At 43.1% G+C, this 23,239-nt stretch overlaps 1 protein-coding gene and 2 long non-coding RNA genes across 8 annotated transcripts; 2 read left to right on the forward strand and 1 right to left on the reverse strand.

Moving 5' to 3' along the window:
• Positions 1–1,390: 1,390 nt before the first annotated feature.
• LOC307017148 (uncharacterized protein) lies at positions 1,391–6,555 on the forward strand. 5 transcript variants are annotated; one of them, XM_079646692.1, is made up of 5 exons: positions 1,392–2,093; positions 4,200–4,793; positions 4,953–5,243; positions 5,329–5,466; positions 6,417–6,555. In XM_079646692.1, the coding sequence occupies exons 2-3, from the start codon at positions 4,361–4,363 to the stop codon at positions 5,177–5,179; spliced, it is 660 nt and encodes a 219-aa protein (XP_079502818.1). In that variant the 5' UTR covers positions 1,392–2,093; positions 4,200–4,360; the 3' UTR covers positions 5,180–5,243; positions 5,329–5,466; positions 6,417–6,555. The 5 variants fall into 5 exon arrangements, with proteins under 5 accessions (XP_079502819.1, XP_079502818.1, XP_079502817.1 ...); XM_079646691.1 differs by lacking the exon at positions 6,417–6,555 and having other exon boundaries at positions 1,392–1,796; positions 4,200–4,276; positions 4,360–4,793; positions 5,329–5,719; XM_079646693.1 differs by lacking the exon at positions 6,417–6,555 and having other exon boundaries at positions 1,391–2,093; positions 4,360–4,793; positions 5,329–5,719.
• LOC307017149 lies at positions 6,121–6,950 on the reverse strand. The gene is made up of 2 exons (XR_013802038.1): positions 6,768–6,950; positions 6,121–6,679 (listed from the first exon to the last, which is right to left on the reverse strand). It is a non-coding gene; the product is annotated as an uncharacterized lncRNA (long non-coding RNA).
• A 10,319-nt stretch (positions 6,951–17,269) lies between these two features.
• Positions 17,270–19,396, forward strand: LOC307016125. 2 transcript variants are annotated; one of them, XR_013801771.1, is made up of 4 exons: positions 17,270–17,648; positions 18,811–18,944; positions 19,120–19,187; positions 19,308–19,396. It is a non-coding gene; the product is annotated as an uncharacterized lncRNA (long non-coding RNA). The 2 variants fall into 2 exon arrangements; XR_013801772.1 differs by lacking the exon at positions 17,270–17,648 and having other exon boundaries at positions 18,632–18,944.
• Positions 19,397–23,239: the final 3,843 nt, after the last annotated feature.

Consider the following 23,239-nt stretch of genomic DNA (forward strand, 5'->3'; position numbering starts at 1 on the left):
GCAGTCAGCATGTCGTTGTGTCCCTGGGCAAGACACTTCACCCCAAATTGCTCCTGTGGGGGTTGCCCAGAGTATTGAGCACGTAAGTCGCTTTGGATAAAAGCGTCTAACAAATAATGATGAAGCCATGTCTAGGAGCTTATATTATTTAAAACCTCTTAAGCCCCATGGACCCGGTTCCGGGGCCGAAATCGCGTCATTTGCAGGAAAAAACGTCTAAGGAACCTTAATATTTAATAAACTTTGAATATTTGATATTCATATAACGGGGAAAAAACTAATTTAACTGATCTTTTTCATTTTCTTTAAAAAACAAAACACACAATGCTAACAGTGAGCCTCTGAATTAGCCCGAGCGAAAAATGCTAACCTATTACTGCACCGAAAATCACTCCTAGCTCCCTTATTACTTATCCTAGCAGCACATCCAACACATCGTTTATGATCATAAAGACACAGAATCTAACGGTGCCCACCTCGACACTGAAAGATACAAACTCGCGACGTTATCAACAAAAACGTAAATCAAAACAAGTGGCGCTAGGTAGCCCACAACCCTATGGCTTACCTTTGTCTGGTCGAAACTGGTCTTCAATGGCATTAAAACGATAACGATGATGAAGTTAATCCAGAGGTTAATATCCAATGTGGCTGTGTCCCCTTTGAAATGTTCTGATAATCTATAAGTAATAAAACTGCAATTCCGTTTTTAAAATAGTAGAGCAGGGTTTGGCCATCTTTTTTTTTTAAGATGAGTGTGTGCGGGACGATTTCCCTTCGATTCTATTGGCTCTAACGATCAGGAAGAGATGTCATATGTCAAAATCGAAGAAGGGGGGCCAGATATGGAAAATCCACCCAAATGGCCCCAGAAGAGTTACAATCTTGATACAGGGTACTTATTATCTGTTGTATTTTGGATTCCTAAAGCTTTTAGTCTAGTAACCCATCATCCAAGGTTAGTTTTCACTATAAGTACAACATATATTTTGGACGGACACTATAATTTACAGTTTTTTACCATGTTCAATCTGAGTTTTCTTTAAAATAAAAAACATCTATATTGATTCTGACTTTTCTACATCCAACTCACAGGTTTATCATTACTTTCAGAAAAAAGATGATTAATTTAACCCTTTTAGAAGGGAAGATATGGTCATTTGTTCTGGGAATGTCATTTTCGAGCCTGAAACCTGAAAAACAGGCTTGGGGCTTAAGTTAATAGTTATCGATTTATTTTATTGTTCTTTTTTTTTTTTAAAGTAAATCTTCCTTTTAATTCTTATTTAAGTTTATCAAATAAGTTGTACTGTGCCTCTGTTTTTGTAAAGGCAGCCTTTGGGCACCGGGGGAGGGGAGACCGGCTCATTATACATATGGGAAACAGGTGGTGGTGCGCGGCGCACCCGGTAGGCCTATTGTTTTTTACCATCGGGTAAGAAGGAAGAAAAGGCTTGATGTGTAAATAATAAATTGCACGAAAACGACTTTTGCTCGGACCTTGATTTTTACCAATGCGTAAGATTCGCTGACGGGTGCCTCAGCGGCACTTTGCTTTGAGTTATATTTCTTTCTTATATTTTTATGATTTTGGCCGCTTTATAGTAAAAAACCTGCCTCATTAATGGATACTATTTTTTGGAAACCCCTTTTCTGTGGATGGCCCGCTGCAAAGAGGGATACAAAGATTTCCTTATTGAAACCTCCGTGAGTCGCGTGGAAACACAAAAGAGAGGAGGACAGACGCCGGCCTCGTTTTGGAAATGTTTGTACGCGAGGCAGTGCGCGTGGGACTCGTGAGTAAAAGAGGAAAACATGAATGAGTCATGCTTGTTGTGATTTAATTAATGAATGCAGACGCAAATGAACATATGAGCCAAACGAGTCAAATGTTATGGCTAGAATGATTAAACGCTTCATCAAAGGAATAAGGACGTCTGTGCAGGCCAGTTTTACGCACGCTGCGGAGAGCAGCATTATGGATTAACGTGGACGCAATCTGATCAAAGGAGTTGAATACCATTTTTTAAAAGCAACTCTCAATAAAAATGACTGAACCTAAAACTGTCATGGAGGCAGAGGATCTTTTACAAGTAACATGTAATGAATGATATCAGTCTAAGTTATGGTAATCAGTTAAAATACCTGGTATTGGTGGTCATTTTGTTTCATGTTTATCCCGTCTCTAATGGCTCGTCCATTGTATGCTAGAAATAAATAATCACATCAATTCAACAACAAGTCACACATGCAGAATTCTCACTGCGTTTCATCTACTTGTAGGGCAGGACTAAGGTGAATTGAAAAGACTGAGAGAGCAGGTCTTTATTAATAAATAAAGACAGTGGAACATAGGGGAAGAACAACAACACTGGCTGGGGGTTAGGGTTAGGCTAACCCCAAACCCTAACCCAGAGATGTCATGACTTAGCAATTGGCTTTTGGGGACATGTATTTGTGCTTGGACGATATACAGGACTGTCTCAGAAAATTAGAATATTGTGATAAAGTTCTTTATTTTCTGTAATGCAATTTAAAAAAAAAAAAAAAAATGTCATACATTCTGGATTCATTACAAATCAACTGAAATATTGCAAGCCTTTTATTATTTTAATATTGCTGATTATGGCATACAGCTTAAGAAAACTCAAAAATCATATCTCTAAATATTAGAATATCATGAAAAAGTATACTAGTAGGGTGTTCAACGAATCACTTGAATCGTCTAATTAACTCGAAACACCTGCAAGGGTTTCCTGAGCCTTGAAAAACACTCAGCTTGGTTCAGTAAACTAAATCACAAGTATGGGGAAGACTGCTGATCTGACTGCTGTCTAGAGGACCGTCATTGACACCCTCCATCAGGAGGGTAAGACACAAAAAGAAATGTCTCAAAGAGCAAGCTGTTCACAGAGTGCAGTTTCAAAGCACATCCACAAAAAGTCTGTTGGAAGGGGGAAATGTGGCAGGAAACGCTGCACAACCAAGAGAGATGACCGCAGCCTTAACAGCATTGTGAAGAAGAGTCGCTTCCAGAATTTGGGGGAGCTTCAAAGACAGTGGACTGAAGCTGGAGTCCAGGTATCAAAAGTCACTGTTCACAGACGTGTCCGGGAAATGGGCTACAATAGCCGTATTCCCATGGTCAAGCCACTTCTGAACTCAAGACAACGGAAGAGGCGTCTGACTTGGGCTAAGGAAAAGAAGCACTGGACAGTTGCACAGTGGTCCAAAGTCCTCTTTTCAGACGAAAGCAAGTTTTGTATTTCATTTGGAAGTCAAGGCGCCAGAGTCTGGAGAAAGGCTGGAGAGGAGCAAAATCCAAGTTGCTTGAAATCCAGTGTGAAGTTCCCACAGTCAGCGATGGTTTGGGGAGCCATGTCAGCTGCTGGTGTTGGTCCACTGTGTTTCATCAAGCCCAGAGTAAATGCAGCTGTGTACCAAGAGATTTTAGAGCACTACATGCTTCCGTCTGCTGAAAAGCTCTATGGAGATGAGGAATTCATTTTCCAGCATGATCTGGCACCTGCCCACAGTGCCAAAACCACCAGTAACTGGTGTACTGACCATGGCATTACTGTCCTCGATTGGCCTGCAAATTCCCCTGACCTGAACCCCATAGAGAATATGTGGGGTATTGTGAAGAAGAAGCTGAAAGACACCAGACCCAACAATGCTAATGAGCTAAAGGCCGCTATTGAAGCATCCTGGGCATCCATAACACCTCAGCAATGCCACAGGCTGATTGCCTCCATGCCACGCCGCATTGATGCAGTAATCCGTGCAAAAGGATTCCCAACCAAGTACTGAGTGCATTAATGGACATTTTCAAATGTTTGATTGTGTTTTGCTGTTATAAATCTTTTTTTTTTACTTGGTCTGAGGAACTATTCTAATTTTTTGAGATAGGATTTTTGAGTTTTCTTAAGCTGTATGCCATAATCAGCAATATTAAAATAATAAAAGGCTTGCAATATTTCAGTTGATTTGTAATGAATCCAGAATGTATGACATTTTTGTTTTTTTAATTGCATTACAGAAAATAAAGAACTTTATCACAATATTCTAATTTTCTGAGACAGTCCTGTAAAGGCAGCAGGTGAGGAGTGAGGAGAATACAATGATTTGTCTCTGCCTTTGGTGACACACAGAGCTTGGAGACGTTTTTGGAGACCCAACTTTTCTCTGTTTCTATACAGTCCATAGGGAGGGCAGCCGGACAGAAGTGAGACACGAGCCATACAGCTGCATTCCGGTGCACTTCGACAAGCAAAAGGTGAGGAAACTTTACCATGCTCAGCTCACAGATCATTCAAATCACTCAAACACTGAAATCTCTGCTTATTTGTGAAATGACAGAATGGAGCACAGCCTTCTGGATCCTTCCGGGGACGACGATAGCACCGATATATTTGAGATGAACGATGCCCAGCATTCAGTTGCTGGCTCAGACTGCTCGGCCCTGGATGTTCAAGAGCGCAGAGACGTTACCCAGCAGGTATTTATGCAGGTGTTCCAGGACGAGGTGGGGCAGATGAGGTCCCTTATATCCAGCATCAGCCAGGAGTGGAAGAGGGAGCTCCAGGACCTGCAAGAACAGATGACCCAGCAGATAGATGTGAGGTTCGGGGAGAGGTGGAGCCAGGTTCAGGAAGAGCTGGGGGTGTATCTGGCAGGGAGAGAGGCAACCCTGGGTCAGAGATTCAGGGACCTCGGGGACAGTCTCTCTGCCCGGCTCGATTTATTCCACACCCTGATCCCCCAAGGACCCCCAGCGACCCAGCCAGAGGCAGGCATGTTCAACCCGTTTTTTTCTCTCTTCACTTTTCAGTGGAACATTTTAAAATAGTGTTTTTGTCATTATTATTATTATTATTATTATTATTATTATTCACTGTGGTTTTCAGAATGATTTTTAAGTGCAATAAATCATGTCTCTGTCCCACTTCCAGATCAGCGGCAAGAAGAGCCAGGTTCACAAACGCCACCGCCTGCAGGAGCCGCAGCACCACCTCCGTCACCTCCATCACCTGCATCACCGCAGGCCGTGAGTACCAGCCCAGGTTCACAGACGCCATCGCCCAGGGTCCAGAGGACAGAGGCCAAGAGCCTAGAAGAGCTGGATGCAGACCTGGCTGAAGTACTTCGCCCTCACTATTCTGAGAACATTACGCCATAGGAAAAACTCTCCTCTCTCCAGCGGGCTTTCTTCCTCTGGAAGCTGGACGTCCTGCAAATAAAAGGTAACTAACAAACACAAATGTGCACCTGCTTATTGGCAAGGGAATGACATCTGATGCATGTACTAATGTAAATGTTCCTTCTCAGACACCAAGGACCTGAACCTCAAGGCGGAGGTCATAGCCATTGATGGGGAGGCAAAGGGCATCTGGCTTCCCGGGTGGAGGCCAAAAGATACAGCATGTCTCCAGGCGTACCTGGGGGAGAGGATAAAGTCTGCCCTGAGTAAGAGGCGCCGCTCAGACCAACTGAAGTGCGATTTGCACACTAAGTTCAGGAGGTTCTTTAACCCAGACCATGACTAGTGGGTTCTGGGTACTTTGTATATATTTGAATTTGTTTGCTGTGTATTTTATTCTTGTGTGTTTTTACTGTTTATTATTGTTATTATTTGTTATATTATTGTAAATAGTTCAACTTTATTTGTTACTGTTCCTTTATTTATGTTCAATTAATGCTCTTTTTTCTCACAAAGATATTTGTCTGTGATTTCAACTCATTCCATCTGTCACTTTAAAAGAAATAGCTAAATCACCACACTCCAGGTGGACTTTTCAGAGGACAGCCTGTGTTTGTCAGGTGGGAAGCTGCTTAGTTGAAAGAGGGCAGTCTGCAGTCTACAGTTATACAGTTCTACAGCTCACACATACCAAGCGGTTTATGATATGAATACATGTAACAACATTCTGATATTAAAGGGAGAGTCCCCCCTTTAATATCATGCATGACACGGTCAATTTGAAGCTAGTCCAGGGCAAGCTTCAGGCAGTAATGAGAGTGACACAATGTGAAGCAGGCAAGTACATTTTTGTGTCCAGTTGGTGGTGGTAGAGGAACATCCATATACATTCAACCACACAACAACTCAAACACGCTGAATAATAGCAAATATATATATTTATATATGTAAATACAAATTTAATAACTAAAAAACATGAGTATAAGTATTAAATATAACATTATTTTGAAAACTATAACACAAATTAAGAAGAACAATCCAATACATCAATAATTATAATCACAATATAACAAAATATATGTTTGTTTGTTTACTTTGTTTTGACTGAGCAACCATTCACCTTCATTGATTCAGTATAAAGGAGGGCAACAACATAAACACAGGTAAAAAAAGCTCAAGTGGATACAAATCAGATTATGTGTACAATTATGTACAGAGAGGCTGTGGTGCAGCGCGTTGGGATCAGGGGAGCACAGGTTCAAACCCCACTGCAGTCAGCATGTCGTTGTGTCTCCCTCCCTGGGCAAGACACTTCACCCCACAGTATTGAGCAGCAGGCCGGGCTGGCAGCAATAGCAGGCCGGGCGGCGGCAGCAGTTTCAGGCTGGACAGACACATCAGGAAGGAGAGCAGCAGCTTCGGGCCCGACAGTGCCTCCAGGTCGGTAAGCAGTTGCTTTGGGCCTTTTCTTGATCATATCTAAACATGTACCAAACAAAGCACATTTGAATTAGGATTATTATTTTTGAACATGTTTTCCTTCATACATTAACTGTGTCTCACTTGCCTTCTTCCACAGCCTGGCTCGTAGCTACCAGTTCAGCATCGTCCCCCGGCCACGAGGATGAGTCCACCGTGCTCGTCTGAGGTTAGTGAAAACAAATGTAATCTCACACACACACACACACACACACACACACACACACACACACACACACACACACACACACACACACACACACACACACACAGCAATAGTGTTTAACTCTAAATCTAAATTGAAGATAGAATGGTGCCGCAAACCGGAATTGACGCTAAAAACGGCGGAATTAAAGGTAACATGACCATTAGCACTCATAGTGGTTACTCCATGAACTGCAAACAAATTAAAACATACTAAATGCCCGTAAAGACAGTGCATTATAATTAAAAAATAATTATAAATCCGTTATTAGATTTTATTTAAAAAAAATATTTTATTTTTTAACTCATTCCAACCGAAATGTATTTATAAGAGCAAAGTTAAATTGGTATGTATTTAAGAAAATAAATAAATATTCTAAAGATCAAACCGTGAACATTAAAAAAACTTCTAGTACAGGTTATACTTCTATTGTGTTCTCAAAAACTCTAATATTTTAAGAGTGAATATAAGCGGACATCGCCTTCACTCAGTAGAATTGGTCAGTTGACCTCTTCTACTTTTAGTCTAACCACAAAGTTTCGCGGTCCGACTAAGGTTTTAAGTGTAAATCTATTAAATGATGATTTTATTTTTGAAGTATAAGTAAGGAGGTTCTAAAAGGATTTAATCCAATGGTTAAATTAAGGGTCAAGTGACCGACCTATTAATGGCTCTAATTTTAGAAATAGGGTGAGGACAGAGACAGAGGGAGAGAAAGAGGTGCATCCCTACTAGGACGGTGGTTAGAGAAATTCAGAGGTAAGGAGGTACGCAGTGAATACATTGTAACACTCCCCTGGACAAAATAGCCCGTCTCTGTGAACCTGTTACCCTCTAACGAAACCCCAGGGGGGCCCGAGAGGGGAAAGGTTGGGGTTATAGTAGAGATAAAGAGGTGGACTGTTTTTGAGTTTGAGTAATTGTAATCATATATAATAATAGAATGAGGAAGAGGCAGGAGAAGTGTATTTCTAGGATTTTCTCAGAACGGAAGATAAACTAGTAAAGATTATACCTATAGATATATATGTGTATATAAAGAAATTGATTTAAGGGCAAAGTTAAAATGGTACACTCATAAGTAAATAAATTAAGATATCATCTAAAGATATCAGGAATATTTTGATAAGGGCTTCATGATAGTAAATCACTACTCCCATCTAATCAAAACCAATTAATTGATAAGTGGTGGGAAAGAAAACGAGCGATTCAGTCAATCATACTAAGGTTCGGAGCAAGTCCCCCGTTTCTCCAGGCTCCGGCTGGGTTAGGTTTTTGTAAGGGCCACCGGATCTCCCCATGTTGCCCAACGACTTCATGGTTGTACAGAGATCCAAGGAAAGGCACGCGCACTACATGACGTGTCAGCTCATGCTGACACGTCATGACTTAGCATCATGACTGAGTCATAAATATGAAGGGTGTAAGATAGACAGAGTAATTTAAGTTTGAAAGACAGAGACAAGGAGGCTAGCTGTGGTTACGGCGGACACCTCCCCTTGCCGCAATGGCTGTATCTGTTTATGGCCCGTTTCCATTCGTCAGCCCCAAGGAGGTTCGATCCGAAAAGGGGTTTGGAAAGAAAGGTCAGAATGAAAAAGTGGGGAGATAATGTGATTTAGATTTTAGGCAAAGAGCCAGAGTGGTTAGGATTAGTGGTCAAACTGAGGGAAAGATGGTCCATAAATTAATGGATATTGAATGTAGGATTAGGCATCTAAGCCCGACTAGTTAAATGTAGAGTTTGGGACTAAAGATAAGAGTGTACCATAAGTACATTTTAATTGTTGGAATTGAAATTCAAATAGCCTTTTATGGAGAAGTATTTTAGAATTAGGCAAAAAGCCAGAGTGGTTAGGATTAGTGATCAAACTGAGGGAAATATGGTCCATAAAAAAATGGATATGGAACTGAATTTAGGATTAGGCATCTAAGCCTGACTGGTTAAGTTTAGAGGCCAGATTAAGGTCAGGTGCCCGATCCATAAATGAATCAAAAGGAGTATTATTTTTTGAGTAAAATGACCCGAAAATTGTGTTTATCTGCAAGTTGCAATCCCCCCAATTAATGGTGTGGAGTGGTTCGCATACCTCTAGTTTCAGTCAGCCATCCACTCCTGCTTCCATCTAGTGGCGACAGAGGGTAGTGCGAGTACACCTTTTTCCCCTGATCTGCTCAGTAGAATAGAACAATTGTTAAAAATACAAGAGGGATTAAAATAAACACTGAAAGACGGGAGTTTTTTAAGGTTAGACTTGTAAAGGAGAAGAGTACATTATTGGTAGTATTTAGTAGTTTAAATTGAAAGACAGATTGTCTTTTAGTCAGAGAGAAACCAAACCATTGATTAAACTGATCTGTTTTGTTACATATGAATAATATAAAAACATCAGGATTATCTGAAGATCCAGTTGCCATGATTTGTCCTCCATCAACCAGCAGAGAGAGTATAATGTGCTTGGAGGAAGAGGCAAGGGAGCCACAGTGACAGGTAGTCAGTAGCTGTTTGTTCTCAAAAATAGAGGTTTTTGGGGAACAAAATAGTCCTTTATAATTGTTGTTTTGAACACATCCTCAGTGATGGACCCAGAGATCATCGAGTGTTTCGGCCATTATCACCAGACACTCTCACTCCAGGGTGGCCCCGCCACACACACACACACACACACACACACACACACACACACACACACACACACACACACACACACACACACACACACACACACACACACACACACACACACACACACACACACACACACACACACACACACACACACACACACACACACAGAGCTCTGCAGGTGTGTGTAGTGTTAGTGGTTCTAAAGGGTTCTCCTCTCACCTGGTCACAGATCAGCTCCCACTTCTTGTCGCTGTCGTAGGACCGTAGCAGACGCACTTTATCAGGAGGGAGGTTCATGGAGTTCTGGAGAAAGGAAGCATCTGTACTGTAAATATATATATATTTGTGTATATATATGTGTATATATATATTTACCAGATACAGATCATATATCTCTACTGTGTGTGTATATATATATATATGAACCAGATACACATCATATATCTCTACTGTGTATATATATATATATATATAAATATATATATATGAACCAGATACATATCATACTATGAATAAATATAAAAGGAACACTTTTGTTTTTGCTCCCATTGTCCATGAGCTGAAATCAAAGATCTAAGACTTTTTCTATGAACACAAAAGACCGTTTTCTCTCAAATATTGTTCACAAATTCTGACTGAATGTCCTCCAGAGCTGTGCATTTAATGATAATTTCTCCACAGGCGTCTCAGAGAATCTGGCACATCCACCCGGCCTCAGAACCGCATACCAGGAGCCCCACACCAGACGAGGACCCCACATCCAGCCTCTCCACATCCAGCCTCTCCACATCCAGACTCTCCGCATCCAACAGACCACAGACCTGATCTACTCTCTGTGAAGGAGACGTGTTGCGCTGCGTGAGGCCAGTGGTGGTCACATCAGACACTGACCCCCCCCCCCTCCACCAACCCGAGTAACCAATGTCTGTTTTCAAGACAGCTTAAAGCTCAGCTGTGAGGTGGGTTATTAAAACATGGATTGAACCCAATTTGTGAGGGTTAGTAATAATAGTAGTGATAACAGTAATAGGAGTGATATTGGTAATAATAGTAGTGATAACAGTAATAGGAGTGATATTGGTAATAATAGTCTAACATTCAAGAGAAAATTGTCTTTTTTTTCATAGAAAAGGTCTTATTAGAAATATGATGAACAATGGGAGCAAAAACTAAAGTTGTGTTTATATTTTATGTATTTACAACATATACACAATATATATATATATATATATATATATAGTGTATACTTTGATACTGTATATTAGTACATTATTTACTCGCCTATATTCTGTCTGAACAGTTTATCAACAGATGGAGGATCCTAACCTGACTACTGAAGGAAAACCAGAATAATACTTAAATGCATAATGATGCAATACTTATAGATACAAATAAGTGAAATTCATAAAACCCCCAAAAATAATAAAATAATGAAAAATAAATATTTTAAAAAACGATGTATATAATCCCTGATCAGTGTGTCCATGAAGTCACAGTACAACAAGCAATTTGTGTGTGTGTGTGCGTGTGTGTGTGTGTGCGCGTGTATTAAAAATGTATTGTGGTTTTCTATTCTGTGTAGCTTGTGTATTATGGATGTGTGTGTATAATGTGAATAATGGTATATATATAGTGTGCAGTGTGTATATAATGTATCATGTATATGTGTATTTACCATCGCGATGGAGTGTGAGAGAGAGAGAGAGAGAGAGATGTATCGCGTGTCGCAGATCAGCCGGTTAATCCTCCCCCCCTGCCCCACAGGAAGAAAGAGGGCCCCCCCCCGGACAGCTGCAGTCTTTGTCTCTCTGCCCCCCCCCCCCACCGGCCACAAGCCCCCTCCCACAGATGATTACAAATAAACGCACACATATACATTTACTGTATACCTAAATATGTGTGTGTGTTTATCATGTATTTGTACATGTTTCTCTCACACACACACACACTCACACTCACACACAGTCTGATGGTCTCTAACAGTTTCAACACCACGTAAAGAGACAGGAGTTATACAAACGTATAAATACTGTATATATTGGAGTGTGTGTGTGTGTGTGTGTGTACCACTTTGCTGTTTTTTTAAATATACATTCAAATATATTTTCAATTAAACCATTAAAGCTGATATAAGACTCTGAGTTTATCATGGTCCCTAATGCTCGATATTAATAAAGATAATAATAAAAACAAAAACAAAAACAAAATTAAAGCGGTTTAATTCCTTCAAACCTTAATAGGCTCACTTTTGATATAAAAGTTTTAATGACTCGTATTTGATCATGTTTTACTGCTGGTTTACTGCAGCCCTTCAGTCTGTTGGTGAATCAATCAATCAATCAATCAATGCATTTAATTTAATTTGGACAACATTCATTTTTATCCCCGTATAACCGGAACACTGTCCAGCCTAAATGTAGTTTAAATATCTATGTTTTAAATCTGCTGACTCATTTTTAGATATCACATTATAAATAAAGGCATGTTGTCAGCTGTTGCCCATTTGTTGTGATCTGTTTGTCAGCTGTTACTTGTGAGCGTTGATTACATGCTCCCTATTTAAATGCGAACACTGAGACGCCACTTCCTTTAGACCGAGCAGCGGGCCGGTGAGCAGGTGAGCCGGTGAGCAGGTGAGCATAAAACAGTGCCATAAAACGTCACTAATTCAAAGCGTTCTACGAGCACGGTTGTTTTTGAGGTGCTGAATGTGATTGTTTGGATGCTTGTTTGTTGTGGAAACCTCGGTTGTTTGGGCATGGGGTTCAACTTGTATTAACGCTGGTCTATGTACTCTTTGGAATATCTCGGGTTGACCTTGGACCAGCCCCTAGTTTATGGTGGTCGACAATTCAATTCAAAACCTTTTATTTATTCAGGTGAAAACCCATTGAGATCATTGACCTCTTTTTCAATGGTGACCTGCTGCAAGTGGGTTCCAACATGAATACAAACATGACAGAAAAACAAAGAGGACATCATATGGCATATTTACATTGACTACAGTTTCTATAGCTAGTAGCATTTACAGATACCAACAGTTTCCGATTGGATAGCATCTATCCTTGCTTTAAAAACATGTAATGGAACCAAACTGCTCAACTTCCTTTCCTTTTGCAAACTGTTCCAAGCGGAGCTGCGCATCTAAAAGCTGTATTCCCTAAGACAGTCCTAGCAGTTGGCATATTTAATACAACCACAGCATTCGATCTCAGGCAGTAGCCATTTACAATACACTTGGACTTCCTCTATCTGTATACAATCATTAATGCATATCACTAACGCAACCCCCGGGGCATCGCTCCCACAGTTTTTGTGTCCCTTCTCTTGCAGGTCTGCAGTATCAAAGGATGGGTCTGGATCATGAACCGTGACAGAGCCTGTTGACGTGGTCCATCTCGAAGCCCATCGTAACGTCTTTGGAGTGACAGGGAAACTGTCTGACATCATCATGGATCCTTCATTTTCATGTAAGTCAACTTTGTCATTTGTATTGTCTTTGCAGGAATTGCAGTGTGTTTTTTCTCTGCAAAGTTTGATGTTTGATTGATTTGAACGCATTGTTTGAAGCATTGAACGTGGTTGTTATGGGGTTGTTTGTGAACGTGGTAGTTTTGGCTGTCGTTTGAGGTGGTGAAGGCGGTTGTGTTTACGGTCGTTTGAGGTGGTGAACGCGTTTTCTTTGGCGGTCGTTTGAGGTGGTGAACGTGGTGGTGTTGGCGGTCGTTTGAGGTGCTGAACGCGTTTTCTTTGGCGGTCGTTTGAGGTGGTGAACGTGGTGGTGTTGGCGGTCGTTTGAGGTGCTGAACGCAGTAGGGTTGGCGGTTTAGCATCCTGGCTTATTTTTAGTGCACTCAGGGGCAAAAGTGAGGGTACTTTTCTGTCTGTCCATTTGGGAACCCGCGTCTCCGATGTAAAGTCCTAGGATTGTACATTTGGAAAACTCAAGTCCCTAATGCTGAGTTAGTGATACACATTAATGAATGTATACATAGAGAGGAAGCCTAAGCCTATAGGAGCATAAACTAGAGGCTGATCCAACGTCAGCCAGCGCTAAAGCTGCAAGGGCACGGACCAGCACGGTGCACGGTGTTCAACTTGTATTAACAGAGGTTTCTACATCAAATCGGCGCCAAAACTTCCTTCACCACCTCAGACCGCCAAATCAACCACGTTCACCACACCTCAGACCGCCAAAACCACCGCGTTCACCACCTCAAACGACCGCTGAGGTGGTCAACGTGGTGATTTTGGTGGTCTGAGGTGGTGAAGGCAGTTTTGGCACTGGTTTGATGTGGAATCCTCTGTTAGTGCACAGTGTTCAACTTGTATTAACGCTGGTCTCTGCCCTCTTTGCAGCTTTAGCTCGGGCTGACCTTGGACCAGTCCCTTGTTTATGCTCTTATAGGCTTGGACTTCCTCTCTATGTATACATTCATTAATGCATATCACTTACTCCCCGTTAGGGACTTTAATTTTCCAAATGTACAATCTTAGGACTTTACATTGGAGACACGGGTGACCAAATGGAGAGACAGAAAGTTACCTTTACTTTTGCCCCTGAGGGCACTCCAAATAAGCCAGGGTGGTCTGCACTTAGACTTCCTCTATACATTCATTAATACATATCACTAACTCAACCCCCGGGGCATCGCTCCCCGGAGTTTTTGTGTCCCTTCTCTTGCAGGTTTGCAGTATTACAGGATGGGTTTGGATCATGAACCGTGACAGAGCCTGTTGACGTGGTCCATCTCGAAGCCCATCGTAACGTCTTTGGAGTGACAGGGAAACTGTCTGACATCATCATGGATCCTTCATTTTCATGTAAGTCAACTTTGTCATTTGTATTGTCTTTGCAGGAATTGCAGTGTGTTTTTTCTCTGCAAAGTTTGATGTTTGATTGATTTGAACGCATTGTTTGAAGCATTGAACGTGGTTGTTATGGGGTTGTTTGTGAACGCGGTAGTGTTGGCGGTGTAGCATCCTGGCTTATTTTTAGTGCACTCAGGGGCAAAAGTGAGGGTACTTTTCTGTCTGTCCATTTGGGAACCCACGTCTCCGATGTAAAGTCCTAGGATTGTACATTTGGAAAACTCAAGTCCCTAATGCTGAGTTAGTGATACACATTAATGAATGTATACATAGAGAGGAAGCCTAAGCCTATAGGAGCATAAACTAGAGGCTGGTCCAACGTCAGCCCGAGCTAAAGCTGCAAGGGGACGGACCAGCACGGTGCACGGTGTTCAACTTGTATTAACAGAGGTTTCTACATCAAATCGGCGCCAAAACTTCCTTCACCACCTCAGACCGCCAAATCAACCACGTTCACCACACCTCAGACCGCCAAAACCACCGCGTTCACCACCTCAAACGACCGCTGAGGTGGTCAACGTGGTGATTTTGGTGGTCTGAGGTGGTGAAGGCAGTTTTGGCACTGGTTTGATGTGGAATCCTCTGTTAGTGCACAGTGTTCAACTTGTATTAACGCTGGTCTCTGTCCTCTTTGCAGCTTTAGCTCGGGCTGACCTTGGACCAGTCCCTTGTTTATGCTCTTATAGGCTTGGACTTCCTCTCTATGTATACATTCATTAATGCATATCACTTACTCCCCGTTAGGGACTTTAATTTTCCAAATGTACAATCTTAGGACTTTACATTGGAGACACGGGTGACCAAATGGAGAGACAGAAAGTTACCTTTACTTTTGCCCCTGAGGGCACTCCAAATAAGCCAGGGTGGTCTGCACTTAGACTTCCTCTATACATTCATTAATACATATCACTAACTCAACCCCCGGGGCATCGCTCCCCGGAGTTTTTGTGTCCCTTCTCTTGCAGGTTTGCAGTATTACAGGATGGGTTTGGATCATGAACCGTGACAGAGCCTGTTGACGTGGTCCATCTCGAAGCCCATCGTAACGTCTTTGGAGTGACAGGGAAACTGTCTGACATCATCATGGATCCTTCATTTTCATGTAAGTCAACTTTGTCATTTGTATTGTCTTTAGAGGAATTGCAGTGTGTTTTTTCTCTGCAAAAAGTTGATGTTTGATTGATTTGAACGCATTGTTTGAAGCATTGAACGTGGTTGTTATGGGGTTGTTTGTGAACGTGGTAGTTTTGGCTGTCGTTTGAGGTGGTGAAGGCGGTTGTGTTTACGGTCGTTTGAGGTGGAGAATACCGTTGTTTTGGCGGTCGTTTGAGGTGGTGAACGCGTTTTCTTTGGCGGTCGTTTGAGGTGGTGAACGTGGTGGTGTTGGCGGTCGTTTGAGGTGCTGAACGCGTTTTCTTTGGCGGTCGTTTGAGGTGCTGAACGCGGTAGTGTTGGCAGTGTAGCATCCTTTCTTATTTTTAGTGCAGTCAGGGGCAAAAGTGAGGGTACTTTTCTGTCTGTCCATTTGGGAACCCGCGTCTCCGATGTAAAGTCCTAGGATTGTACATTTGGAAAACTCAAGTCCCTAATGCTGAGTTAGTGATACACATTAATGAATGTATACATAGAGAGGAAGCCTAAGCCTATAGGAGCATAAACTAGAGGCTGGTCCAACGTCAGCCAGAGCTAAAGCTGCAAGGGGACGGACCAGCACGGTGCACGGTGTTCAACTTGTATTAACAGAGGTTTCTACATCAAATCGGCGCCAAAACTGCCTTCACCACCTCAGACCGCCAAATCAACCACGTTCACCACACCTCAGACCGCCAAAACCACCACGTTCACCACCTCAAACGACCGCTGAGGTGGTCAACGTGGTGATTTGGGTGGTCTGAGGTGGTGAAGGCAGTTTTGGCGCTGGTTTGATGTGGAATCCTCTGTTAGTGCACAGTGTTCAACTTGTATTAACGCTGGTCTCTGTCCTCTTTGCAGTTTTAGCTCGGGCTGACCTTGAACCAGTCCCTTGTTTATGCTCTTATAGGCTTGGACTTCCTCTCTATGTATACATTCATGAATGCATATCACTTACTCCCCGTTAGGGACTTTAATTTTCCAAATGTACAATCTTAGGACTTTACATTGGAGACACGGGTGACCAAATGGACAGACAGAAAGTTACCTTTACTTTTGCCCCTGAGGGCACTCCAAATAAGCCAGGGTGGTCTGCACTTAGACTTCCTCTATACATTCATTAATACATATCACTAACTCAACCCCCGGGGCATCGCTCCCCGGAGTTTTTGTGTCCCTTCTCTTGCAGGTTTGCAGTATTACAGGATGGGTTTGGATCATGAACCGTGACAGAGCCTGTTGCCCTGGTCCATCTCGAAGCCCATCGTAACGTCTTTGGAGTGACAGGGAAACTGTCTGACATCATCATGGATCCTTCATTTTCATGTAAGTCAACTTTGTCATTTGTATTGTCTTTGCAGGAATTGCAGTGTGTTTTTTCTCTGCAAAAAGTTGATGTTTGATTGATTTGAACGCATTGTTTGAAGCATTGAACGTGGTTGTTATGGGGTTGTTTGTGAACGTGGTAGTTTTGGCGGTCGTTTGAGGTGGAGAACACCGTTGTTTTGGCGGTCGTTTGAGGTGGCGAACGCGTTTTCTTTGGCGGTCGTTTGAGGTGGCGAAGGCGGTTGTGTTTACAGTCGTTTGAGGTGGCGAACGCGTTTTCTTTGGCGGTCGTTTGAGATGGTGAACGTGGTGGTGTTGGCGGTCGTTTGAGGTGCTGAACGCGGTAGTGTTGGCAGTGTAGCATCCTGGCTTATTTTTAGTGCACTCAGGGGCAAAATTGAGGGTACTTTTCTGTCTGTCTATTTGGGAACTCGCATCTCCGATGTAAAGTCCTAGGATTGTACATTTGGAAATTTCAAGTCCCTAATGCTGAGTTAGTGGTACACATTAATGAATGTATACATAGAGAGGAAGCCTAAGCCTATAGGAGCATAAACTAGAGCCAGGGTGGTCTACACTTAGACTTCCTCTATACATTCATTAATACATATCACTAACTCAAGCCCCGGGGCATCGCTCCCCGGAGTTTTTCTGTCCCTCCTCTTGCAGGTTTGCAGTATTACAGGATGGGTTTGGATCATGAACCGTGACAGAGCCTGCTGCCCTGGTCCATCTCGAAGCCCATCGTAACGTCTTTGGAGTGACAGGGAAACTGTCTGACATCATCATGGATCCTTCATTTTCATGTAAGTCAACTTTGTCATTTGTATTGTCTTTGCAGGAATTGCAGTGTGTTTTTTCTCTGCAAAAAGTTGATGTTTGATTGATTTGAACGCATTGTTTGAAGCATTGAACGTGGTTGTTATGGGGTTGTTTGTGAACGTGGTAGTTTTGGCGGTCGTTTGAGGTGGAGAACACCGTTGTTTTGGCGGTCGTTTGAGGTGGCGAACGCGTTTTCTTTGGCGGTCGTTTGAGGTGGTGAACGTGGTGGTGTTGGCGGTCGTTTGAGGTGCTGAACGCGTTTTCTTTGGCGGTCGTTTGAGGTGCTGAACGCGGTAGGGTTGGCGGTGTAGCATCCTGGCTTATTTTTTAGTGCACTCAGGGGCAAAAGTGAGGGTACTTTTCTGTCTGTCCATTTGGGAACCCGCGTCTCCGATGTAAAGTCCTAGGATTGTACATTTGGAAAACTCAAGTCCCTAATGCTGAGTTAGTGATACACATTAATGAATGTATACATAGAGAGGAAGCCTAAGCCTATAGGAGCATAAACTAGAGGCTGGTCCAACGTCAGCCAGAGCTAAAGCTGCAAGGGGACGGACCAGAACGGTGCACGGTGTTCAACTTGTATTAACAGAGGTTTCTACATCAAATCGGCGCCAAAACTGCCTTCACCACCTCAGACCGCCAAATCAACCACGTTCACCACACCTCAGACCGCCAAAACCACCACGTTCACCACCTCAAACGACCGCTGAGGTGGTCAACGTGGTGATTTTGGTGGTCTGAGGTGGTGAAGGCAGTTTTGGCGCTGGTTTGATGTGGAATCCTCTGTTAGTGCACAGTGTTCAACTTGTATTAACGCTGGTCTCTGTCCTCTTTGCAGCTTTAGCTCGGGCTGACCTTGGACCAGTCCCTTGTTTATGCTCTTTTAGGCTTGGACTTTCTCTCTATGTATACATTCATTAATGCATATCACTTACTCCCCGTTAGGGACTTTAATTGTCCAAATGTACAATCTTAGGACTTTACATTGGAGACACGGGTGACCAAATGGACAGACAGAAAGTTACCTTTACTTTTGCCCCTGAGGGCACTCCAAATAAGCCAGGGTGGTCTACACTTAGACTTCCTCTATACATTCATTAATACATATCACTAACTCAACCCCCGGGGCATCGCTCCCCGGAGTTTTTGTGTCCCTCCTCTTGCAGGTTTGCAGTATTACAGGATTGTTCTGTATCATGAACCGTGACTAGGCCTGTTGCCGTGGTCCTGCTCGAAGCCCATCAAGACCCAGAGATACTTGAACTCCTTCACTTGGGGTAAGGACTCATTCCTTACTTTTAGTGGACAGTCCATCGGTTTCCTGCTGAGAATTCAATAATACCTAATTAATTTATGAAAGAAAAAATATGTCAAACAAACATCAATGTACACAATAAAAAAACACCCCTTCCTCCATCCTGCTCAATAACCCCACCCGGAATGATAAAACAGGTCTCGCTGTTTCCCTGGGGAGTCTTTACGGTGACGGAACCTGGGACCTATGACAGGAGAACAGGGAGGTGAGTTATGATAAGTACTGCAGGGATGATATGACAAATATATAACAAATGTGTATTGCTTTGTCTAAACAGCTTATAAATTACTAGAATCGCTAATCACGCTTTTTTCACCCCCCTTAGGTTGGCGTGCCAATCCAGCCCTCCGACATTAAGGATTAATATATGTTTCTCATACTGATGTCAACCATTCAATAAACGGGTTTGAACGCAACACAAGCTCTTGTCATTTTTTGTAAATGAAATGCTTCCTGTGCAATATTTTATTGTGGAACAAATCAATATGCTACACTAATAGTGAAGCTATATAATACGTAATGGAGACCGTGATCTACAGCCGAGAGATCATCTCCATTACAACTTGACAAGCGCATATCTTCACAATACATTGACAGAGGGAGCTGATAAGCATTGCTATATACGCCATGATGTGTTGGTGTGAAGATTGAGACATTGGACAATGTCAAATATTTAAAACATCACAGGGATAACAAACTTGGTATGGTTAGGGAATGTTCCGGTATTTGGACAAAATTAACATGGGATCACTCCGGTCAATGTACGTACTTCGTCTCACTGGAATATTAATGGCCAGATTGAATACAACATCGACCCAAATTCTCCGGTCAATGACAGGAGAGTTTTGAAAGTGACAAAACACTGTTCCACACATTTAAAAACACTTAATCAATGTTTACCCAGGATCCATGCACCTTTCCTGGCTTGTAAAATGTGGTGATGCGCCCTGGAGGTAGCGGGTAGGCTCTGCGCGTGGTGCTGAACCCCAGCCTGTCTATGTGGAATACAAAAACAAACAAAGACAAACACCTTTAAGGTCACCAGGGTCGTGAGGTTCTGGTTCTGGCGGGTTAGGGTTAGGGGTTAGGGGTTAGGTTTTTGTAAGAGCCACCAGATCTCCCCATGTCGCCCGACGACTTCATGGTTATACAGAGATCCAAGGAAAGGCACGCGCACTAGAGACGTGTCGGCTCATGCCCTAGCTTAGCATCATGACTGGGTCATAAGTGTGTAAAGGTGTAGTAGACAGAGTAATTAAGCTTGAAGGACAGACACAGGGAGGTTAGAGGGTGGTTACCAACGAATGCCTTCCCCTTGCCGCTTTGGCCGTATCTGTTTATGGCCCGTTTCCTTACGTTACATCCAAAAGGGCCTCGCCCAGAGCAGGGTTGAACAAAAGGTCAGGATGAAAAAGTGGGGAGAGAATGTGGTTTAGGTTTAGGCAAAGAGCCCGAGTGGTTGGGATTAGTGGTCATTTTAGGATTAGGCATAGGGTTAGGGTTAGGGTTAGGTTTTTGTAAGAGCCACCAGAGGGTTAGGGGTTAGGGTTAGGGTTAGGGTTAGGGGTTAGGTTTGGGTTAGGGGTAGTGTTATGGATTCCGGTATGGGAATTGTTAGCACTGGCCTAGGGGTCTGTGGATGGGTGTTGTGGGTGTGTTATCCTGTTAGTGTATGGACCAAGGAGGAGGAGGAGCAGTACAGATCATCCCTGGGACCGTAGGGCAGAGGAGAGGGAGGATCCAGAGGAGATAGAGCTAGCTGTCGTTGAGTCCCCTGGGTATGGTTGTCCCGAGTTTCTGGATCCAAGATGTTTCCGCCCTCTTCCTCTGCCCGACGGTCCACCGGTCGTTGGTTTCCAGGCCCGAGATGATGAGTTGGTCTGGCGGGTGTTGTTGGAAATGGGTGACCAGGGGGGTTGGGAGTCGACCTTCCCCAATGTTGTACAGATGCTGTTTGAGACGGATGAGTATGGTGTGTTTTGTTTCGCCTATGTAGTGTTTTTTACAGGTGTTGCATGTGATAATGTAGACTATGTTGCTGTGATTAAGGGAAAATGAACCAAGGGCAGGGAAGGCTGCTCCACTGTATTGGTTATGTATGTATTTTCTGTTGATGTAATGGTGACTATGTTGTGAAGGTGGTAAGGCTCTGTTGCTGCTAAATTTGGAATGTATGAGTATGTCGTGTAGGCTTGGATTTTTCCTGTAGGCTGAAATGACCCTGTGGTTGGAGAAGAATGGTTGTGACTGGAGGAGAGAGAAGTTATGTTTAACTGTCCGGTGGAATCCTGTGATGGTGTGGGAAAAGGTGGAGACAAATGGAATGAGTTGACAGTTGGGGTCCGGGTTAGGGTTAGGGTTAGGGTTGGGGTTGGGGTTAGGGTTAGGGTTGGGGTTGGGGTTGGGGTTAGGGTTGGGGTTGGGGTTGGGGTTGGGGTTAGGGAATGTTCCGGTATTTGGACAACATTAACATGGGATCACTCCGGTCAATGTACGTACTTCGTCTCACTGGAATATTAATGGCCAGATTGAATACAAAATCGACCCAAATTCTCCGGTCAATGACAGGAGAGTTTTGAAAGTGACAAAACACTGTTCCACACATTTAAAAACACTTAATCAATGTTTACCCAGGATCCATGCACCTTTCCTGGCTTGTAAAATGTGGTGATGCGCCCTGGAGGTAGCGGGTAGGCTCTGTGCGTGGTGCTGAACCCCAGCCTGTCTATGTGGAATACAAAAACAAACAAAGACAAACACCTTTAAGGTCACCAGGGTCGTGAGGTTCTGGTTCTGGCGGTGTGCATGGAGGGGTTTAGTCCGAGTGAGGAGTGCTCGAGCGTGGGAGGATGTGTAAGGCAGAGGAGGGGAACAAAAGGTGTGTGCAGGAGCAGGGAGAAAAGAGAAAATAAAAAGACTCAAAGTGTTCCACCTTCCAGCAGCAGCAGCAGCAGCAGCGGGCCCGCGGTGCTGAACACCTGCCTGTCTATGTGGAGTACAAAAACAAACAAAGACAAACACCTTTAAGGTCACCAGGGTCGTGAGGTTCTGGTTCTGGCGGTGTGCATGGAGGGGTTTGACCTGGCTCCCCGACACAATGCACATAGTCTGGAGCAGCGGAGCAGCGGCTGGGCCGTGTTCCCCCTTCTGTCCATTTGCCTATCAGTTTGTTAACGAAGTGGACAGAGGCTGTTTTTTGCCCCTAAAAGTGACTTTTAATGGTGTTTTTTGTATTTAAATGATGGGTTTTATATTTCTCCAGGGTCCCCGACACAATGAAACTAGTCTGGAGCTCGCTGGGGTCCCGTAAAATGCTTTAATCACGATTTTGTCCTTTTCCCCATCACTTTGTTAACGAAGTGGACAGAGGCTGTTTTTTGCCCCTAAAAGTGACTTTTAATGGTGTTTTTGGCATTTAAATGATGTGTTTTATCATTATCCAGGGTCCCCGACACAATGAAACTAGTCTGGAGCTCGCTGGGGTCCCGCAAAATGCTTTAATCACGATTTGGTCCTTTTCCCCATCACTTTGTTAACGAAGTGGACAGAGGCTGTTTTTTGCCCCTAAAAGTGACTTTTAATGGTGTTTTTGGCATTTAAATGATGTGTTTTATCATTCTCCAGGGTCCCCGACACAATGCACATAGTCTGGAGCTCGCTGGGGTCCCGCAAATGCTTTAATCAGGCGTTTTAACACTTTTCCCCACGAAAATGATTTTTAATTATTTTTTGGGGGCTATATAAATCAAATTCCGGTTAATGCCGAGCACAATTGTACCTTTTACTATTTTAATGTATTTGCATGATATATCTTTGGGCGATAAAAGCGACATATTTGGATGACTTTGTCAGTTTATGGAGCTTATCCCACAAATCCCGGATGATCCGGGCCAAATTTGGGAGCTCATAGGCAGCCTGCCATAGGCCCCCACCCGTGGAATGAAAAAAAAATGAAAGAAAACGGTCAATTATATGTTAAAATAATCAAAAACTGAACTTTTAAAATTACATGGGAGAGGGGATCTGAAAAATTGGAGAAGGGGAAAAGTGTTCGGCGCTTCGGGACGAAGCGCCGAACACTTTTCCCCTACCCCGTTGCAAGGTACAACGGAGAGGGGAATCCAGACTTCCCCTCCTCCGTTGTAAAAAACCGTTCATGTTTTACAAGCTACCTTCTGCACGAAATCGGAAACCCGGTTTTTGAGAGGACTCAGAAAAAAAACGGCTGTGTAACTTCATGGAGGAATTCATCCGCTG

Source organism: Notothenia rossii (assembly GCF_949606895.1).
Source record: "Notothenia rossii genome assembly, chromosome: 8".
NCBI classification, from domain to species: Eukaryota; Metazoa; Chordata; class Actinopteri; order Perciformes; family Nototheniidae; genus Notothenia; species Notothenia rossii.

What these genes read in the sequence shown, in the direction of transcription:
- LOC307017148 (XM_079646693.1), top strand. Translation starts at nt 4,361, where the DNA reads ATGGAGCACAGCCTTCTGGATCCTTCCGGGGACGACGATAGCACCGAT. An exon ending in AGCGACCCAGCCAGAGGCAG is followed by an intron (nt 4,794 to 4,952) that starts GCATGTTCAACC and finishes TCCCACTTCCAG; the next exon opens with ATCAGCGGCAAGAAGAGCCA.